The sequence below is a fragment of the Podarcis raffonei genome, chromosome 14, assembly GCF_027172205.1.
Source record: "Podarcis raffonei isolate rPodRaf1 chromosome 14, rPodRaf1.pri, whole genome shotgun sequence".
Lineage (NCBI taxonomy): Eukaryota > Metazoa > Chordata > Lepidosauria > Squamata > Lacertidae > Podarcis > Podarcis raffonei.
The window spans coordinates 6,799,924-6,820,019 of NC_070615.1; the positions used below are offsets into that span (position 1 = coordinate 6,799,924).

General features: G+C 47.0%; 1 protein-coding gene across 4 annotated transcripts in view; it reads right to left on the reverse strand.

The window, feature by feature from the left end:
* Positions 1-5,629: 5,629 nt before the first annotated feature.
* UNC13C (unc-13 homolog C) overlaps positions 5,630-20,096 on the reverse strand; it is a 133,316-nt gene continuing 118,849 nt past the window's right edge. For all 4 annotated transcript variants that reach the window (XM_053364334.1, XM_053364332.1, XM_053364333.1 and 1 more), the window contains 6 exons: positions 19,830-19,886; positions 19,168-19,248; positions 11,516-11,663; positions 8,834-8,926; positions 7,533-7,692; positions 5,630-7,440 (listed from right to left, as the gene is read on the reverse strand). In XM_053364334.1, the coding sequence (XP_053220309.1) occupies positions 7,155-7,440; positions 7,533-7,692; positions 8,834-8,926; positions 11,516-11,663; positions 19,168-19,248; positions 19,830-19,886 (825 nt within the window). In that variant the 3' untranslated portion in view covers positions 5,630-7,154. The remainder of the gene's footprint in view (positions 7,441-7,532; positions 7,693-8,833; positions 8,927-11,515; positions 11,664-19,167; positions 19,249-19,829; positions 19,887-20,096) is intronic.

Here is a 20,096-nt window from a genome sequence, read left to right on the forward strand (position 1 = left end):
GGTCCTCCTCTCGGGCCATGGAAGGCACAAGCACAGTGATGGTAAGCAAAACAGCCTACAAGAAAGCTGCTGGTCTGACTGAGGCCCCCAGAAGCACCGCTGCCTTTGGAGGGTGAATATTATTGGAAACAAGTGCACTGTCAGCTTGTTTTAGGGAGGGCTGTGGTGACAGGCTGCTACTCCTCAAATTAACAGCAGCCTTTGCCTTGGGCACTGTAGTGCCGGGGAGACAAATGTTCTGCTGTCATTTTAGGATCTGCGGAGGGGCAGGAAAGGGCTGCAAACTGGGTCCTGTGATGGGAAACTTGGCTGGCTTGATTGAATGAAGGCTCAATCCCACTCCACCCTCCTACCCAGGAGGGGAATGGGGACTTGAGCCGACCTTTGTCTAAAGATGCTGTACTCGTTTCTGTGTGGGGCATGTAACGATGAGAGGGGAATGCAACTCAGTTCACATTTAAAGGTGAATCTAGCTGCTCTGCGCTCCCCTTAACAGTGTGCAGACTGAAATGCTGCCATCCTCTGAAAGCCATATGGCTCTGAATTCTGCAATGCAGTTCTCCAACCAAATAATGCATTCAAAACACCATATACTAGGAGAAAGTGTGAACATGATTGTAAGTAGTGAAAAACAGGATATGAAAATGCCTGATATTAAAGGAAATTGCTTGTAGATATAGGCAAATTTGCATCAAAATGTGTATATTAAGATACATGCACAGAAACGCTAATAGATTTTCAAGGGGACTTTAAAAATGAACTTAATACTTGAAAAATAAGAAATGTCATCTGACACTTTTACCCATCGCTTGGTGTGGTTTGTCAAGCTTCCACCTTGTAGAGAGGCCATCCTTCTAAGGGCTGCAACCAGAATTTAACCAAGCAACTCAGCAGGGAGGGGCTATGGATTAGGAAACTAGCCCATTCCTAAGAGTTGGAGGTGAGGTGGCTGGCTGGCAACTGAGGGAGCTGGGGGCCTTCTTGGTGTGTACAACACGCTCTGGAACAGGCATAGGCAAACTTGGCCCTCCAGATGTTTTGGGAATACAATTCCCATCATCCCTGACCACTGGTCCTGTTAGCTAGGGATGATGGGAGTTGTAGTCCCAAAACATCTGGAGGGCCAAGTTTGCCTATGCCTGCTCTGGAAGGTGGGGGCTCATTTGGCACACCCTTTGCAATCTTTTCGGCACTCACAACCTTAGTATTTTCTCAGGCCTTTTCCTACCGATGGAGCAATTGATAGCTGACTGCATTATTGCCACGTTATTATCCAACTGCTGCATTTTAAGGATTTCCTTATTTTTATCTTGCCTACTAAAATTTATTGAAGGATGGCAAAGAAAGAAAGAAAGAAAGAAAGAAAGAAAGAAAGAAAGAAAGAAAGAAAGAAAAGTTCAGCACTTTTAGCTGCCATTGCCTTCAAATGGCGATAAAGGCAGCCGTGCCTGGCTGGGGCAGTCAGCCATCAGACTGTCCATCCATTGCATAGATATGAAGAAAGCTTTTTCTTGCTGAATCAATTTCTGTTCTTGATGGTCTCCAGAGGAATATTTGTACTTACTTGATGGGAGGAGGGAGGGAAAAAAATCAATGAAAAGTAATAAGTATCAGAAGACCTTTGAAGTTTGGGAGATGGAGTGAGCAAAAAGCAATTCTGCCCCGGCGCTTCTGATGTACCCCTTTGGCTGCTCTTGCAACGCCTCAGTGGTGTGATTACAGGCTTCTGGCAGAGCCTTCCAATTAACCTGCTGGCCAAAGGGAGTCTCATTGCAGCCTGCTAGCACTCTGCGCGGAAGCGAGCTCTCAGGAGCTATTCTTGGTGGCTGTGGAAGGGCTGTGCTTTGAGGTGGGGGCAGAGGACATCCTGCCATTTTCACACTAGAACTGGTCAGCCCACCCAGTGCTTGTCTTGAGAGTACAAGAGATGGGAGATTGACAGGCCTGTCCCACGTGGTCCTCTTTTAATGCACAGTTGTGGTTGGTGGATTCCACCCCGTGCAAATGAATGCAAGAGTCAAACACAACCAGGGAATCTTCACATCGTGTTCACTAGGGTTGCCATATTTCAAAAAGTAAAAACCAGGACACCCCGAAAGTTAGAAAGACCCCAAAATTGTTGAGCGCTATGTTCACAATCAATACTTGTTTCCCCCCCTAACAGCCTTGTAGGGTGTGTATGTGTGGCAGACTTTTAACTGTTATAGCAGCAATGAGAAATTTTTAATCCTTTAGTACACACAATGCATTTTAATGGGTATTTAATTTGTTGGTTTTCTTGGGCGGTTATTTAACAAAATTCCACATGGAGATTGGGTAGATTAGATTTTGAAATAAACAAGAAATAGTAAAGAGAAGAAGTCCTGGCTATTTGGCACTAGGGATCCTCTGTTCTTGGGCAGAGAGGACAGTCTCTGTTATTCCGGGAGAAATCAGGCTAATATAAAATTAAGGCCCCTTCCTCTCCAGCCCCCGCCCTCATTCCTCGCTTGCCACAGAAACCAAATGTACCCTACACTACACTCCTTTAGCACAACAGGCTGGATAAAGCTCAATTGCCCATGTAATTGCTTTGTATTTCTCTGCTGCCACAAACTTCATTTCTGATTAGGGAAAAATTCTACATGCAGGAGGAAAAAAAAAACACTGCCAAGAAAATTGCTTCTATTTTGATTCCCTGCATCTTCCCAGCAGCTAGAAGTCTCCAGACACATGTGTCAAGCAGGTTGCCTACAGCACTCGGGGAACCAAGCAGTGGGAGAGACTTCTAGCAAATCATTTCTTGGACACGAGCATCTTCCTTCCACAGCCTGTTTGCCATTGACAGACATGATATGCAACAGGCCTCAAGACAATAAAACCCAGACCGCAGCACAATCTGCCTTGGACACAGTGGAAGGAGGAAAGAGCCCCACAACTGTGGCACCACAAACAAAGCCATGGGCTTGGAGTGTGTGGCCTCGGCAACCTAACTTCGAGGTTGGCTCTGCAGAAACATTCAGTGAGGTTTCAGTACTATGGACAGCTCAGACCAGCACATTTACAAAGCTAAGCAGAGTCCAGTATGGATTCAACCTGGATGTGGGGACATGTGTTGAGATTCCGGCATTGCAGGAGGTTGGGCTAGATGGTCTTTGGGGTCCCTTCCAACTCTTCAATTCTATGAGCTGCCCTCAGAGGCAGCTTCTTCAGACCAGCCTTGCACAGCCTCAGGGAAGGCAGGGACCAGCTGTGCCCAGATCACTCTCCCTGGGGATCATCATTGGGAGATCACAACTTGTCAGGACCACGGCTGGAGTCGCTTTCCATTTCTCCCCTAATCTTCACATGGCAAAAGAGCAATCTCTGAAGTGATGGGCTACAGCGGTAACTGTGCAAAAGCACACACAATGGCCTCAGACGGAAACGAATCTGCTTCTAGCCAAAGCTGAGATGCTCTCATTATACTCATTCCATCTGGAGGTTTGCTGACATCAAAACAAACCAGCAATTAAACAATTTCTCATATATGACAGTCTGATCTAAACAGGGAAGGAAAAGAGGGCGAGACAATCTTGGAGATGAGGAAACTCAGTAAGGACAAAGCATTAGTTACTCTCCAGTGGAGTCCCTGTGGAAATATCCTTTGGGAGGAAAATCGGTCACCATGAGGAGGCGCTCAGGAAGGATGAGCGATCCACTAAAACCATAATCATAACCAGGAACAAACATGATCCACCTTCTCCCTCTTAGATGATTCATGGAAAGGAGATGTGGCTTCTTAGATGAGCAATCATTTCATCCTTGTACCATCTAAAGGCTATTAATTAAGCTTCCTGTGAGCCTTGGAGGGCACACTTGGCTCTGGGTGACAGCTTGAGCATGGCCTAAAAGGACCCCTTTGCCTACACATTTAGCTACAATTGGGGGCTGCCACCCACCCCCAGTCAGTCTTGACTCACAGGTAAACTGGAAGCTCCAGCTGATGTGGTGAAACCCTAATTGTACAGCACTTAGAAACCCCAGAGTTATGTAGTGTACAGATTGCCAAGACATGTGCCCCAAGGAGGCCTAGGTGACCCACAAGAAGTCAAGTCAGCTGCTCAAGGGGAAGGCAGGCAATATCCAGGCCCTGAGGTGGGAGAAGAGGGCAGCTTTCCTTCATCTGCTGTCCTGCAGATGTTGTGGACGTCTCTGACCATGGGCCATGCTGGGGGGGTGCTGGAATCCACCAACATCCAGGGGGCCTCTTCTTGTGTGGCTACCCAGACACTGCCAGGTAAGCAAACCCTTCCTTCCCAAAGGGTCTATGGGAAGGTGAGCATGTTTGTCCTGTGTCTGTCCCTGAATGCATTTTGTGGCAGGAGAAGCAGGAAGATGCTGAAGGGAGCCACACTGCTAGTTCCACAGCCATCCTGGAATATGGCTGTTCCCACTTCGCCTCCTCCAGGCTTGGAGAAAAAGTGTCCTTCTGTAAACTCCAATGTGAAGCGGACTTTCTATTATCTGACTGAGGCTGGAGGTGGATTAGTAACTCCCACCTTCCAGGACCCTCCTGCTATTTCACAGCTCTCAGTTTCTAAGGCGTAATCTAGGGAGAGTGGTCTTTCCATGGGCAAATCCAGGGCTTAAAGGCCAGGTCCAGCCCATGAGGCTCACCCATCAGCCCTCTGACAAAATCGGGCACCTCTCCTTACCCTAAAAAATGGCTTCTTCTCCTCTGAGCACTGTTGCTAAAGTTCTCCAAAGGTGCCGCCCTCTCTGTGCACGCTGTGTGTTTGCTGCATGTGTCTGCACACTGGTCATGCCCATCGCTGGGTGTGCGTGTGGCCCTCAGAGAGTTGGTCGACTCCCAATTCTGCCCTTGGGTGGGAAGCAGCCACCTCTGGAGTAGAATCAACCACCTACTTCCTTTGAGCCACCTGCCTCATTCTCAGAAAAGTCGAGCCTGGAGTATGTGGCATGGAGGAGGAGTGTCCCTGGCGCTTCCCTTTCCACTGGAGAAAGGGAGGGGCTTCCTGGAGCTTTCAGAGGAAGAAGAAGAGTTTGGATTTGATATCCTGCTTTATCACTACCCGAAGGAGTCTCAAAGCGGCTCACAATCTCCTTTCCCTTCCTCCCCCACAACAAACACTCTGTGAGGTGAGTGGGGCTGAGAGACTTCAAGAAGTGTGACTGGCCCAAGGTCACCCAGCAGCTGCATGTGAAGGAGCAGGGAAGCGAACCCGGTTCACCAGATTACGAGTCTATCGCTCTTAACCACTACACCAACTGGCTCTCAGACATCAAAGCATCCTTTTTTATAGAAAGGCTTTCCCAGTTTGGGCAAGGCTTGAGACTGGCTTTGGACTGTACCGTTCAGCCTTGGGTATAATCCTTGGATCTGCCCAAAGGAATACTTCAGACTGGGATGTGTGTGTTGTTCCGGGTAGTGTGTTGCCTAGCTATGCCAGGGTAAAATTCGAAGCTCTGTGTCAATCCTGCCCATGTTCACCAGTGACTGCCCTTCCTTGCAGTCCTGCTGTGATAGAAGGCAGGTGCAATCTCTGTCTGTCTGTCTGACCCAAACACACACGTTCATCCAAATCACCTTCCTGATGGAACCATGTCTCTGCGGATGGGGAAAATCAGGGCAAGGAGGCAAGTGGAGAGCAGTTTCTTCTTGCTTTATTGTACAATTTCTCACGAAATATATTTACAGCACATGGATTTTTGCCTCAGTGCAGGACATAGTCATGTTGCATAAGTAGAAACCTTTGAACTTCTATGAAAATAAAAATAAGAAGAAAAGCACTTAACTGCGACTTCAGCTAAGTATGTAAAAGAACATCTGTAATGGTCAGAGTGAAAAATGTTAACAGCAAAATTGCTTCTCATGAAGGATCTCTAGATGGAAACCACTGAGCAGCATCTTCCATCTCATTAACCCTGTATAGTCCGGCAGCATTTCACACAACAAAACTCTGTAAAGCTCTCTCACGCATGCACACACACACGCACACACACGCACACACACGCTGCATCGAACACTACCCACGGGGAATGGCTCCTGTGTGGGCTACTAGGGAGCAGCCCTTCACACACCACTAATGGAGCACATCCCAGGCGCCCTGAGCCAAGGAAGACAAGGGCCTGCCTCTTTTGCCAGCACCCCACACCCCCTCACTGACTTGAGAGCCCCCTCCTCCTCCACCTTCTCCTCTTCCTGAAGCAAGCCCTGAGGGTCCTTCCCTTCCACTTCAACGGAGAAGGAGGGGGCAAGGGCCCACCTGCTCCCATGGAACACCCCACCCCATGGAAGTGAGCCGGGGGGAGCGTGCATTTCCAGGGGTCCCACGGGAGCCCTGCCTGTGCCAGTGGCAAATCACCAGACTGGGGTGATGGGACTACCCTTGTGTTACAAAGATGATGTTACCATGGCAGTTTGAGAGAACAAAGTTATCTCAAGTTATCAAACATCAGTAACAAACGGAGTTAAGCTTCTCGTGGATGTTGCTTGGACAGCATTTCTTCACAGTGATAAATATGAAAGGTTGGAAAAAAAGGTCAGCATAAAACATTTCCACTTTTTGTTTTTTAAAGTCTGTATGCAAAAAATCATTTCTTTTGTTATCAGCAATTATAAAATTACAAACCCTTTCTTGAAGTAACTGCATCTGTAAGTTATGATAGAAAAAGATCTTGGGAAGTGAGACTGAAAACGGAGTTTGCATAAAATGGAAGCTGGAAATTAGCCCAAACGTGGGGGGGGGAGAGGGGGGGGACTTGGTTAAGATGACGCTGGAGAGGCCACATGGTAGTTGAACAGAGACAGCTAACAGATGACTCAACCCAAAAGTCTAACATGTTATCGGGGAAATGCATACGAGAGGAGAGACCGGGATGAGACAAAATCAACGTTTCAAAGGATGCCATTAAGCATTTGCTTTTCATTGCAGTTTTGGCACTTCATTGAAACAATTACTTATTTTTCCCCAAAGACCCAAACATGTAGAAAAGGTCGACAGCTCTTGGACATAACCTGGCAAATATAGTACTTTTATGTTCTGGCAAACACGGAAACAGAGTTAGTTAAACATTCCCACAGAGTTGCACACACATGCATGATTCGGATGTCAGTAACACTGGGTCAAGGGTCTTGGCGCAGACATTTTGCATTTACTCGCGAGGAGCTTTCAGGCTGTTTCTTCGACGGACCGTGTTTCCGATTTGAGCCGGACAAATTCTTTTGCAACATCGTCATTGGTCCTCTGGGAAAGGATCCGCAGGATCGTCAGCCCGGTCTCGTCCATGCAGATGTTCCTCAGCAGAGGGTGCCAGGCGGCACAGCTGCCCTTCTCTGCCAGGCTCCGCAGCTGTATGACAGCCATGCCGATGACCCGGTCCTCCCTGGCAAAGCAGTAATCTTTCACAGAGAGGTGAAGCTCATAGGCCCCGGGCCTTTCTTCGCTGCTCAGGAGGCTAGAGAGAGACGGGACACACACAGGGATTTACAACACCGCCCCCGCCACCGCTGTCACCAGCCACAGAGAGAGCCGAGAAGGGTCACTTACAACTGGAACGTCTCGTTGTATTTGGGAGACCAGGTGTTGCTCTTTGTCTTCGTCCCGTGCTTCCGTTTCTTGTCGCTGAGGCTGGGCCCCAAGATGCAAACCTCCACAAAGGGCCGGAACATAGCACTGGTTTGCCAGTTGAGGTTATTAATGGCGACAACTGAAAACATCAACCAGACATACGGAAGGAGGGTCAAGTGGAGCTCTAAAACACACACACACACTTGAGGAAATACAGCTCTTCCTTGACCATTGCTCCACATGGGGGTGGTCAAGAGACAGGGTCTTCCCCGTGAGGGCCCCCCCACCACAAGGCTCTCTCCCTGGAGTCATATTTGCTTCTTACATTCAGATGTCAGGTGAAGATGTTCTTGCCCACCCAGGCTGATATTTTGCTGTTTTACCACTGACAATTACAAGACATCTCTGTGTTTTAATATTTTTTTAGAAATGTATTTGCGGGTTTGGGGGGCTTTATTTTAGGGACACAGGTGGCGCTGTGGGTTAAACCACAGAACCTAGGACTGGCCAATCAGAAAGTCGGCGGTTCGAATCCTCACGACGGGGTGAGCTCCCGTTGTTCGGTCCCTGCTCCTGCCAACCTAGCAGTTCGAAAGCATGTCAAGTGCAAGTAGATAAATAGGTACCGCTCTGGCGGGAAGGTAAACGACGTTTCCATGCACTGCTCTGGTCTGCCATAAGCGGCTTAGTCATGCTGGCCACATGACCCGGAAGCTGTACGCCGGCTCCCTCGGCCAATAAAGCAAGATGAGCGCCGCAACCCCAGAGTCGGTCACGACTGGACCCAATGGTCAGGGGTCCCCTTTACCTTTACCTTTATTGTTGCTTTATCTTTTACTAGTAGTCTTGTGCCAGACACCTCATGCAGTTTTGAAAGGCTCTTGATTCAAGAGGACTGATTCCAAACATAGGTAAAAACCTGCTCCTTGATATCAGGAACCAATATGCAAAATTTGGATATGAAATCTAAAGAGGTCAGTCCGGGCTCCTTTGGAGGGAAGAAGAAAACACCCTTGGCTCCAAAAAGCCTTGCCTTTGTGTTGCTTCTGGGAGAAACCTGCTGACCCCTATCGTCAGCTCCCTATCATTTCTATGGAGGTTGGTTCAGGACAAGGGCTTTCCAGAGCCTGCCTGCCTTTGCCATCCTCTGAGAGGATCACTTCAGATCCCCAAGGCAGAGCAGCTCCAAAGGCACAACCTGGCAAGGAGGAATCGCCTGCCATCCGGCTTGGAGAGGATGCTGCCACCTTCATGCAAAGCCAGCATATTTTGACACCCACCTTTGACGGTGACTTTATGCTCTCCAGTTCCCGGGTTTGTTGTGAGGTCCACTTGGAGATGGATCTCCCCCACTGTGTTGTTGCTCGCCTGACCTGCAGCAGAAGGAAACAAGCTCTGATTAAGTGCCAAAGGGGCCAAGGGAAGAAGTCCCTGCCCATGGGAGAACCTGCCCACACATTGGCGAGGCAGGTGCTCTGTTTTGTTCCGGGTGGGGCACCCAGAATGGCTCCTTTGTTTCATATATTCCTCTACACATTGCCATTCTTTCCTTAAAGTTTAGTTTGATTGTAATCTTAAGGCTGCTGTCATTTTTGCCAGCTCAATAAATTCACAAAGCTTATTTTGCCATTCAGTTATCGAGGTTACGTTTTCCCGTTTCAAATTTTTCGCTATTAATATTCTGGCAGCAGCTGTGGCATACAAAAACACTTTTTCTTTCTTGTCGATGGGATGTCTATTGAAACTATACCTAGAAGGAACGCTTCTTTGTTCCATTCTGATGCAGAGATTGGAGATCTGTGCACAGGAATCAAGTCCATTGGCTGAAATAACCAGAGACAGGATTTTTACCCCACTGGCTGTGGGGTCCAGTTCTACAAGAATAGTATACTGGCACCCCCTTGCAGTGGGAAGGAGGAAGGTGTGAGTGTGATGACGAGAGGAGGAATCCTGCCTGAATGTCAGTGCAACCCATGGATGTGTGTGTTGTGTGGGGTCTGGGCTGAGGGTGTGTGCTTACTTGCCACCCACAGATTCCGGCCTGAGCCTCACCAAAGGGAACCAAAAGGGCCCCAGACCACTCTCTGCAACCAAATGGTGGTCACAAGCTATCTGAGCTGCCCAAATGTCCAAAGAGGCAAATGAGCAGAGCCTCCCTGGGGATGCAATGAGAGAAGGGCTACTGCAGTGATGGGGCAATGGCTAAACCATCTGAGCGAGATCAACGGCACCTTTCCCTGCCCAACCTTGACTGGAGAGTGGGAGGACGCAGCAGCAGCAGCCCTAGCCAGAACATCCTTTGAAGGGCAAGGTGCACCATTGCATGTCCCCCAGGGTCCCGGAGGTATGGGGTGTGTAATGATTTCCCCTTTATCCTCACAACAACCCAGTGAGGCTGTGTACTGTTTCCCACAGGTGAGGCTGATGGAGCCAATGACCTCTTGTGGGGATTTGGGGGGGGGGGAGAGGGGGCTGGCATTTGAGCTCCAGTGTTCTGAAGCTAAGCCGGCTGCTCTCCCGCCATCGGTGGCAACCCTCCCCACTTCTCAGTTAATGCAGAAAAGTAGAATGCTTCCAGCTGATTGCTCCATCTGTGGAAAGGGAGCCTGCTCTAAACTCATTCATCACTGTCCAGACCCTATTTGTTAACGGAGACAATGTGTGCGGGGGGGGGCTGGGGGCTGGGCTCAAAATTGGATGCAAAACAACATGTCAGGGAAACATTTCAGCTGCAGCGCCCATTCCTGGGGCGAGGCAGAGAAGCTCCTGCTGATAAAACCAGATGCTTATTCTCCTTCTAAGGGTGGGGTGGAGAACGACCCCAATGTCAGATTTGTGTGTGTGTGTGTGTATGGGGGTGGGGAGGGAAATGCAAGGATTTCAGGGCCAAAGACTCTGGTGGCTAAACTGACACATATTTGACATCTGTTGTGGCTTTTTAATTCCTTATCATGTCTACAGCAGCCGTATTGATGGCTTCCCTCACCCTTCAACATGCGAAGGAAAGGGATTTGTGTCTTTGGTCGGCAGAGCAAGTGCATGAGCCCATGTCATCTTTCAAAGCAAAAGTCACTTACCATGCAGTGAATTGCACAATTGAATGGCACCACACGCACACACACACACACACACACTTTTTTTTAATCCCTCCAATTTGCATAAAATCAGAAAACTGCAAAAGGAAACCATATTTAAAATTTCTTTATCAGATCTCTTGGACAGCCTTTTGAAAAAGCGTGTACTGAGAATTTACAATTGCTTTCTTTTCGTACTAGTAAAGGCTAGTCAGAAGCATGCCTATAGATATAGATATGATTCCTCAGATTTGCACAAAACCAGAAAACCACACAAGCAAAATTCAAACTGTCTATGTAACTTTGTGCACTTCTTGGGCAGTTTAAAAAAAAGAACAAACAGGTTTTTTTAAAAAAAAAATGTTTTGTTTTTTAAACCACTTTTTTAAAAATAAAAAAGACATGGTACATGTACAGCTATCTGTGCCCATGCCCAGCTGGTTTTTAACTGGCATAATAGGACCAACAAATGAGAAGGCAAAAGGGAATGTCTCCTAGTATGAAGGGGGAAGAACACAGAATATTGAGGGGGCCCAGTCCCGTCCTTGAAAATTTGGGGATGCCTTGGCCCCCCTAGATAACTCCCCTGATCCATCACTAAATCCAGTAATCGCAAGTCACAGTAAATGGTGATCTCTGAAGGAACTGGCTTGAGGGGAGGGTGAACTTGGCTTGAGGGGAGTGCTTGAAGAAACCACACAGACTCTCTCCCTTCCAGGAAGGAATTGCCATTCTCAGCAAAAGCTGGCCTTGAAGGCGGCCAGTAGTGGCCACATGCCATTTTCCCAGGCCAGCAAGTTATTCTTTCTGCCCTTCCTTTGGCTGCCATTGGGCTGCTGCCCTGAGTATCCTTTCAGGCCAAGCCTTTGTCAGTTGCTGCTCACTTACTTTGTGAGGTCTGGGTGTCAATGAACTTCTTGATCAGGACGTCTGTCGTCTGGGTGTAAAGGTTGAGGGCGTACTTGAGAGACTGCATCTCGGGACTCTTCTCCAGGTAATTCTTTTTCAGCCCATTTCCTCCGGCGTGGAAGTATTGCTAAAAACAGAAGCACAGATCCAAATTGGAAACGGAATTGTTAGACACTAATGTTAAAAATCTCTCCAAAATGTATAATTTGTTGTTGGAATGGCATACAAAGGACGAAAAAGTTAAATCTGTGATGATTGATGTTGGACACAATATAATGTTGGAAGATTGGGAAAGGCTGTGGAAGAAAGGGGTTAAGTTTATTGCATGTATTTAAAGAAAATATTATGAAAATGATGTATAGATGGTACTTAACCCTGGTGAAATTAGCAAAGATGTATCATAAAAATGATAATTTATGTTGGAAATGTAAAGAAAAAGAAGGTACTTTCTATCATATATGTGGTGGGCGTGTCCTAAAGTAAAAGACTTATGGGAAAAGATATATAATGAGTTGAAGAAAATGTTGAAAAATATATTTATTAAAAAACCAGAAGCCTTTCTACTTGGAATAATAGGACTGGAATTGCCCCAAAAAGATGTTAGACTGTTTTTGTATGCCACTACAGCAGCAAGACTTTTATTAGCCAAAAATTGGAAATCACAAGAGATACCAACAATAGAAGAATGGCAGATGAAGATGATGGACTTTTGGGAGATGGCTGACCTGACTGGAAGAATCCACAACCAGAAAGAAGAGGAGACACAAGAGGATTGGAAGAATATTTAAAGAATTTTAAAGAATATTTGGCTAAATATTGTAATATAAGATAAAGAGAAATTTCTTGGAAGTAGTAATTAGGCTTAGGGATAGATTATGAATATGTTATTAATAAATATTAGAGATTAGAATATTAATAAAGGAGAAGAAATTAGTAAATGAAAGAAGTTAATATTATTAGAAATATGAATCTGGAGAATTGCTAAATAGGTGATATAATGAAATTCAGTTAGGGCGATTCAAGGAAGTCAGTTATCAATGTAATGAAACTAGGATTTGGAAGTTAAAATTCATTTTTATGTGTTTTTCTTTGTTTTTTGTGTGTATTGTAATGTTTTTCTTTTTTCTTGTTTTTCTTTTTTATGTGATAAGTGTGAAAACCAATAATTTTTTTTGAAAAAAACCCCCCAAAAACAGAAGCACAGAGGAAGGGAGGAGAGGAGAGACACCAGATCCAGGAGGTCACCTGGCCTCTGAGCTTCTTGGCTAGCCAAGGATCCCTGAAGGATCTATCGTCTCACCCTTTATGTACTCAAGCTCTGTAGGGCTTTGTATGCCTGAATCAGCACTTTGAGCTGCCAGGACCAAAAGCTTCTGAGTTTTGGGGTTGTTTCTCTGTTGGGGAGGAGGATTTCTCCCCAAGGCTGCCTGGGAAATGTTGGCTTTGAAAGTGAGGAGCGTGATGGCTGCAAGTCATGTTGGTGTTACCTGTCTACCTGCCGAATCAGAGGTAGCTGCATGGAAGCCTGAGTACAAGTTGCTGCTGTGGGGTGCAGTGGGGCTGCTCTTGGGCTCTGCTTGTGGGCTGCCCTTCAGAGCATCTGATGGACCCACCGCTATGGGGCAATGAGGAAGTTGGACTCATCTAGCAGGGCTCTCCAACCATTATTGTAGAGGCAATGACACCTTATAACATTTCTTATTAACTTTTCAAACTTTACAAATTATTTTAAATCACCATCTGAATAAATCTCTCCTATCTGTTGACGTCCCTTCCATTGTGTTCTTTTCTTACCTTATAAAGCTGCTATATTACTTATATTTTACCCATTATGTATGTTAATTATAAAATATTTAAACTGCAATTCTCACCTGCAGCTATACTTCAAATCCTGCATACATTTTAAGATAACCATAACTTTTTTTTTCAAATATTCCACAAAATATTTCCATTCTTCAAGAATTTTTCTCTCCATTCTGTTCTTTAATTCTCACAGAACGGGGAGGCAACAACACTTTAAAAAAAATCTCCTATTACCTTGTGTGGATTATTTATTCAACCGATATCCCCCCTTCCTTCCAAAGGTGCCCATGGGGTCAGAGGAGGATGGGAGCCATGTTGAATACTCAGCTCCCTTCTCATTCGGGTCTAATTTTATTACACAGGGGACATGGCTGTCCCACATTCCAGCTCGAAAATGGTGCGCTGATGCTCCTTTGCTTCTTTTTGTTTTCCCAGAGTGATTTCCCAGAGCTAGTTTTCCCAGAGCGAGTTGAGCCACGAATTTAGCTCTTAACTTCCTGGCCGCAGGTGCAAATGAAGGAACAGGCAAAGTAACGGTGTGATTTGTGCTCTTCCCCCGCCCTCACGGTAAAATAACTTGTTCCTTGGGGGAAGAGGCAGCATAATGATACTAATAATACGAATAATACTAATAATAATTTATTATTTATACCCCACCCGTCTGGCTGGGTTTCCCCAGCCACTCTGGGCGGCTTCCAACAGAATATTAAAATACAATAGACTATTAAGCATTAAAAGCTTCCCTAAACAGGGCTGCCTTCAGATGTCTTCTAAACGTCAGATAGTTGTTTATTTCCTTGACATCTGATGGGAGGGCGTTCCACAGGGTGGGCACCACTACCGAGAAGGCCCTCTGCCTGGTTCTCTGTAACCTCACTTCTCGCAGTGAGGGAACCACCAGAAGGCCCCCGGAGCTGGACCTCTGAATGATGGGGGTGGAGACGCTCCTTCAGGTGTACTGGGCTGAGGCCGTTGAAGGCTTTAAAGGTCAGCACCAACAATTGGAATTGTACTCAGAAATGTACTGGGAGCCAATGTAGGTCTTTCAAGACCGGTGTTATGTGGTCTCGGTGGCCGCTCCCAGTCACCAGTCTAGCTGCTGCATTCTGCATGCCCATAAGGCATCCACCTTAGCTTGTGCTGGATCCAGAGGCAATCTTGGGGACCAATGTGCAGCCGACAGAGGCCTCTGCAGCACTTCAGGACCACTCTGGAAGGAGGCTGTCTCGCGGGGAGGGCCAAGCATGAGTCTCAAACCCCTCAGTGGCGACATCAGGAGATGACAGAGGCAGAGGAGTCACTCCTAAAACTGAAGCCTAACTTGTATGCTGCATGGTTATGCCCCTACCATGCTTTTATTTGAGCAGATCAACCCTCAAAACTAACTCAGGGTCTTCAAGGATAGCTTCCTGCCTGCATTTGGGCCAGAAATGAACAACAAAAAGGCAAAAACACCCACCTGCTGCCTTCCCCTGCCCAGCCCTTTGCCCTGAGGAGGAGCGTGCAAACTGGCTTTTAACCTTGTGACATTTCCCATCACTTTGCATGTCTCTGTCTCCCGTAAAAATCCAGGGTTAGCGCATTGTTCCTTTTTTCTGTGTTCCTCCTCACTGCTTTCCAAATTTTTATTTTCTCTTGGCTTTTCTGTTTCATGTATTTAGGGATGCAGGATAAGGAGCTGGAATGGGACCCCTGAGGCTCATAGAGGCTGTCCCTGCTCTTTGCTGCAACAACTTTAGTTACTGCTGAACACAATCTGGAGCAAAATATTAAGAGTCAGACTCCCTAAGTTTTGTGTGTTTGGTTTATATTCATCAGAGAGAATGCGGGGAAAGCAGAAATCTGAAAAGAATGGAGGCAGCTGCCCATGGCAAGAGCTCAAAGTTTTCATTCAAGGGAGACGGTCTTCAAAAGCCTGATTAAGCCATCCGAGGGTTTGGGACTCATGTCCGTGTCACTTGAAAGAATCTGAAACATCAGTGTAAAATTGTTAGCCATTCCATCAGGCTGCCTCAGTGGGAGAGATGAGCAGCAGAAAGCTCTTTCCATCAGCTTTGTCTCCCGCCCTTGAGTGCTTTCCCTGCCAGCTGGTCATTGTAAGAGTGACCAATTAAGTACTGGCAGCTGAGATTGCTCCCCCCCTCCTCCCTTTTCTCTTGTGTGTTGTGTTGTTTAGAGTGAGGCCTTGGGTGTTGCGTATTCCATGGATGGGGGACGGATGGACGGATGCTCAAGCAGGACATTTCTCTGCCGTGTTCACCACCGTTGAAGACACAAGTTGCTTTTCAGTTTAAATGGTGCCTTGCTTCTTCAGCGCTGCCAGCTGCCGTCGCAGCGATGTCAACGGCACGCCCAGCTGCTTGATTGCTTCTGGATGGTGGCCAATAAGATTTAAATTGCTGGGAGGGAGAGTTAATTAGCAAGCAATTATAAATTAAAAGTGTACAATTAGACACATCTTTCCAGATAGAAGAGCAGCTCAGAAATGGAAGGGTGGCCGGAGGGAGCTTTGAAATTCATCATCCTTGATTGTTTTGAGGGAGCTGATAGCATCTGAACATGTTCACACCTAAAGGTGTATTTCTCCACAACAAGAGCTTTACAGCAGGGGTGCGATAAGGATGTAGAAAAGCCTGCAGGATGAGGCCAATGACTCAGCTAGTCCATCATGCTCTCACACTGGCCAAGTGGACACCTTTGGGAAACCCTCATGTAGGATTCAAGTGCAAGAGCCCTCTCCCCTTCTGTGGTTTCCAGCAACTGGTGTTCAGAAGCACTACTGTGATCACAATCTAAAAAACAGTCAAATTTATGCCTTGGAGGTGCTGAGTGGCAGAAGGAGCACTGAGATAAATCCCTGGGCACAAGTTTCTTTGCAGCAGAAGTGGGCAAACCAACAGGGCTCCAAGGTACCAGTGTGGAAACAGTGCAATGGCCCTTTTCATCCCACCTTGGAACAAATATTTTAGGCATCCTTAGCTGGGGGTGGAAATCTTTATGTTAAAGATCATAATAAGGACCTGGCCTACAGCTGATGTCATACATGATGTCATGTGTGCGGCAGGCAAGGGTGGGGCTTCAAAGGAACAATCTGGAGTGCTGGAGCAAGGTGCACGCTCATCCACCGGCTGATGAGAAGCCACTTCTCCCTCCCAGCGCTTCTCTTTGAGGCCTTCTGCCCCCCTTTCCACCTCTGGAAGCAGGGAGGTAAGGAAGAAGCTAGGTGACGGTTGTTAGGCAGAGGGCTGGCCCATCCCTTGAACTGTAGTTCAACCCACCTGCCTATCTTATGATGTCATAACCACATCATATGATCAACAGGCGGGGCTGTCCCACACATCTGTCAAACTCAGCTCACAGGGCCAAAAAGGCTCTGCTATCCCCCGTGTGAGACAATTTTAGTCTTCGAATATAATAGCTGTATTCTCAGCTTCACAGTAAACTAATTAAAAAATGGCTCCTACTTTTTGATCACGATCTTCTATTGTGCTCTTTTGAAGTCAGATTCTTGAAAAGATCAAAGAAATAGCAGAGTATGATATTCCTTTAAACCTCAAAATAGTTACTTAAAACATGTTGGTTTTTTAGGAGATTTTAGAACCAGTCATTTGTTTACTGTCTGCAGCTAAAACTGCCTTAGCTGCCAAACAGAAATCCTGAAACTCTCAATGTATAATGTATGGGGAGAAGTATGTATTGACAATCCCTTTCTTAACTAAGCTGACATATTACTGAAGATCAAAGGGGGACTTCCCTCAAGACAACTTTGTTAAAATGTGGACTTGATTCACATCTCTGCCTTCATATCCATGGAATCGATTTTTGATGAAGTCTGGGATATAAATATTTTAAATAAAACAATGTAATTGGAATGTTAATTTCCAAGTAGCCTGCAATCAATCCACCATTCTGTCTTTTTGCAAGTCATGGTTTTGCAGGGCATTGTGTTCCATAGTGCAGTATTTTGTATTGTGATGTTACAGCCAAATGGTAAGTTAAAGAAGCAGCAGCTCAAGGGGGAATTTGGGAACCCGATACCCTTGGCATGGTGCATGCCCCATGTCTGAATCGTCCCCTTGAGAGAAAAGGGGAAGAAGAAGAAGAAGAAGAAGAAGAAGAAGAAGAAGAAGAAGAAGAAGAAGAAGAAGAAGGAGGAGGAGGAGGAGGAGGAGGAGAAGGAGAAGAAGGAGAAGCAGCAGCAGCAGCAGCAGCAGCTGACCTGGGGACTCATTTCTCCATCAAAAATCAGGAGGAGCCCAACCTGGGACCATCCAGCAGTTGCTGTTGGACTCCAACCCCCACATTTCCTGACCACTGGCCATGCTGGCTGCTGGGGCTTCTAGAACTCCAACTCCAGCTGGAGGGCACCATCTTGGTTACTCATGTGGCCCCAGTTGCTCCAATTCAGCAGTTTGCTGCAGGAAGGAACTGGGAGGAGCCTTGTATGAACTTTTGCACATCTTTAACCTGTTGGCTCTGCTGTCCCTTTTAGAGGCATCAGACCCTACAGATCTAATTTAGGCAGGGATTTGGAAAAGACGATTCCATCTAGCGGCATATCTGCTGGTTCCCCCGTAGCCACAGATTTTGAGAACAAGGCAGTCCTTTAAAACAGGAAATGATGCAAAATATTACCCCTTCTCATCCCCAAGGACATTTGCTTCCTGGCTTCCCCAGTAAAACCCCTCTTCCCTCCTGCAACTGGAGTGTCACCCCCAAGACTGCAACGAACATGCAAGGCTCCAGATTCTGGTCCAAAATGTTTCAGGTCAGCTGGAGATCCACTTGTTTAAAATGGGGAAATCAGAACCTCCCCTCCTATGATTCTGGCCTTGCCGCTCTGATCCCACCACGACCACTCTGGATTAATTCTGCCAGAGCCATGGTGGCAAAGATTAATGCATCCAGCTGAGCTCCTTGACACCTGGCAGGCCAGTTGGCACCCCTCCCAAATGGGGCCCAGCGAAGAGAGTAGTTCATCATGATCTTTGAGCGAGAGCCAGTTATGTGGCAGTGGCAGCTAATTAGCCAAAGGATGAGAAATGCGGCAGAGCAGCTGATGGAGAGAGGGAGGAAACAGGACTTACTAGTGGGACACTTCTCTCCCCGACCCCCCATCTGAGTCTGTCCTGCAGATCTGGCCACTGTCGCTCACACTCAGATCAGATGGCCACAAAGCCCACTCCACAGGGCTGCCTGTGAAAAGTGCTTGGCAGAGCCAGCTGGTGTGCGCCCACTTTTCAGGACAGACGGGTGTGTTAACTTATTCCTACTTGCACTGGCTTCCAGCTTATTTCAGGACTTGAGGGTGACTCTCTTTGTGGCTGCACCTGAGCTGTGCAGTGCATTTCCTGAAAGAGGTTTGGGGGGATAGCCTCTTGCCTGAGTTTGGAGGACAGCAAAGACTCCCCTCGCCACCCCTGCTTTGAGTTTCCAACCTCTTGCTGCAGTTGCTGTGTTTTTAAACTGACCTACTTGGTTTTAGGTTCCTGCCACTTTAAGGAATTCAAATATGCATTTGTTTTTATTTTTCACAAATTTCTTGTTGTTAATCTAGATGTTACTGTTTCGGTGTGGAAATTTCTAAAATTAACAGAAAAACTGGCTCTCTGGGTTTGCTACTTAGGCAAGAGGTGTTTCCCAGCCCTTCACGGGGCTGGACTGATTGGAGATAAGGGTTAGGCTCTCGATCCTTGAACTACAACCTCTTTCACTGTTGTGCCTAAGGTCACCTGTCCCTTGTGCAGAAAGAAGACTCCAGCCCAGCAACTCCACAGGACATGCTTGTGTCCTTTTCTTATGCCAGTGCCCAACTGATTAAGTCATACCTTAATTGTTGCCAGCACCACATCCATTATTGCGCACTGCCTCAGTGTCAGGCTTTTGGTTTCTTCTCGGATGACGTGGTCCTGAAAAAAACATACAAAGATGGAGTAACTGCTGTTTGCTCTTTCCAAAGATGGTCAAATACCTTTCTGCCTGTGTAATATAAGGTGGCTGACACTTTTGCAGCTGCTCATTGTGGAGTCAATGAGGTACACAAAGGGAAGTTCCTTGTCTCTGGCTAGCTGGCACCAACTGGGCTTCTCCGCTAGGAGAAGAGCCTTGTGCCTTGGCGGGAGGAAAAGCAATACAGCACAGGGAGGGGAGATGCTTAATTCACGCATGCAAGATGTGGTGATGACTGTTTGCTAAGATGGCTTTCAAGAGGGGATTAGGCACTTCCATGGAGGAGGTGGAAGAGGAGATAAGGTCTGGCTGGAATAGATGGATCCTTGGCCCCCAGCCTTTGCATTCCATGGGGAGGGGCCAACAATGTCCTCTTATTACTGGGGATGGGGTGGGGAATGACAGTCCCCTGAGAGCAGCACAGTTGCCAAGGCAGGAAATGGATACTCCAGTGCCTGTGAGGAGTTAATGTGAACAAGCCTCAGCCATGGAGAGAGGGTGTTGTGTCTCTTTTCCTTCAAGCTGCATAGACTTCCCTTACCTTTAGTTTAGACAACTGGCCAAAGTCTTTGGCTGCGCTGAGGATCATCGGAGGGCCCTGTGGAGAGAATAAGTAATATTGAAGAAGAAGAAGAAGAAGAAGAAGAAGAAGAAGAAGAAGAAGAAGAAGAAGCAGCAGCAGCAAGAGGTAGGAAAGCGAGACTGCCATGGTGGGACTGCCCTGAGGGCTAGCCAAGGGGGCTCCTCTCACTCAGGGCACTTGGCTTGGGTGCCACTCTTCCTGGGGCTGTGGGTGGCAGGGGAGACC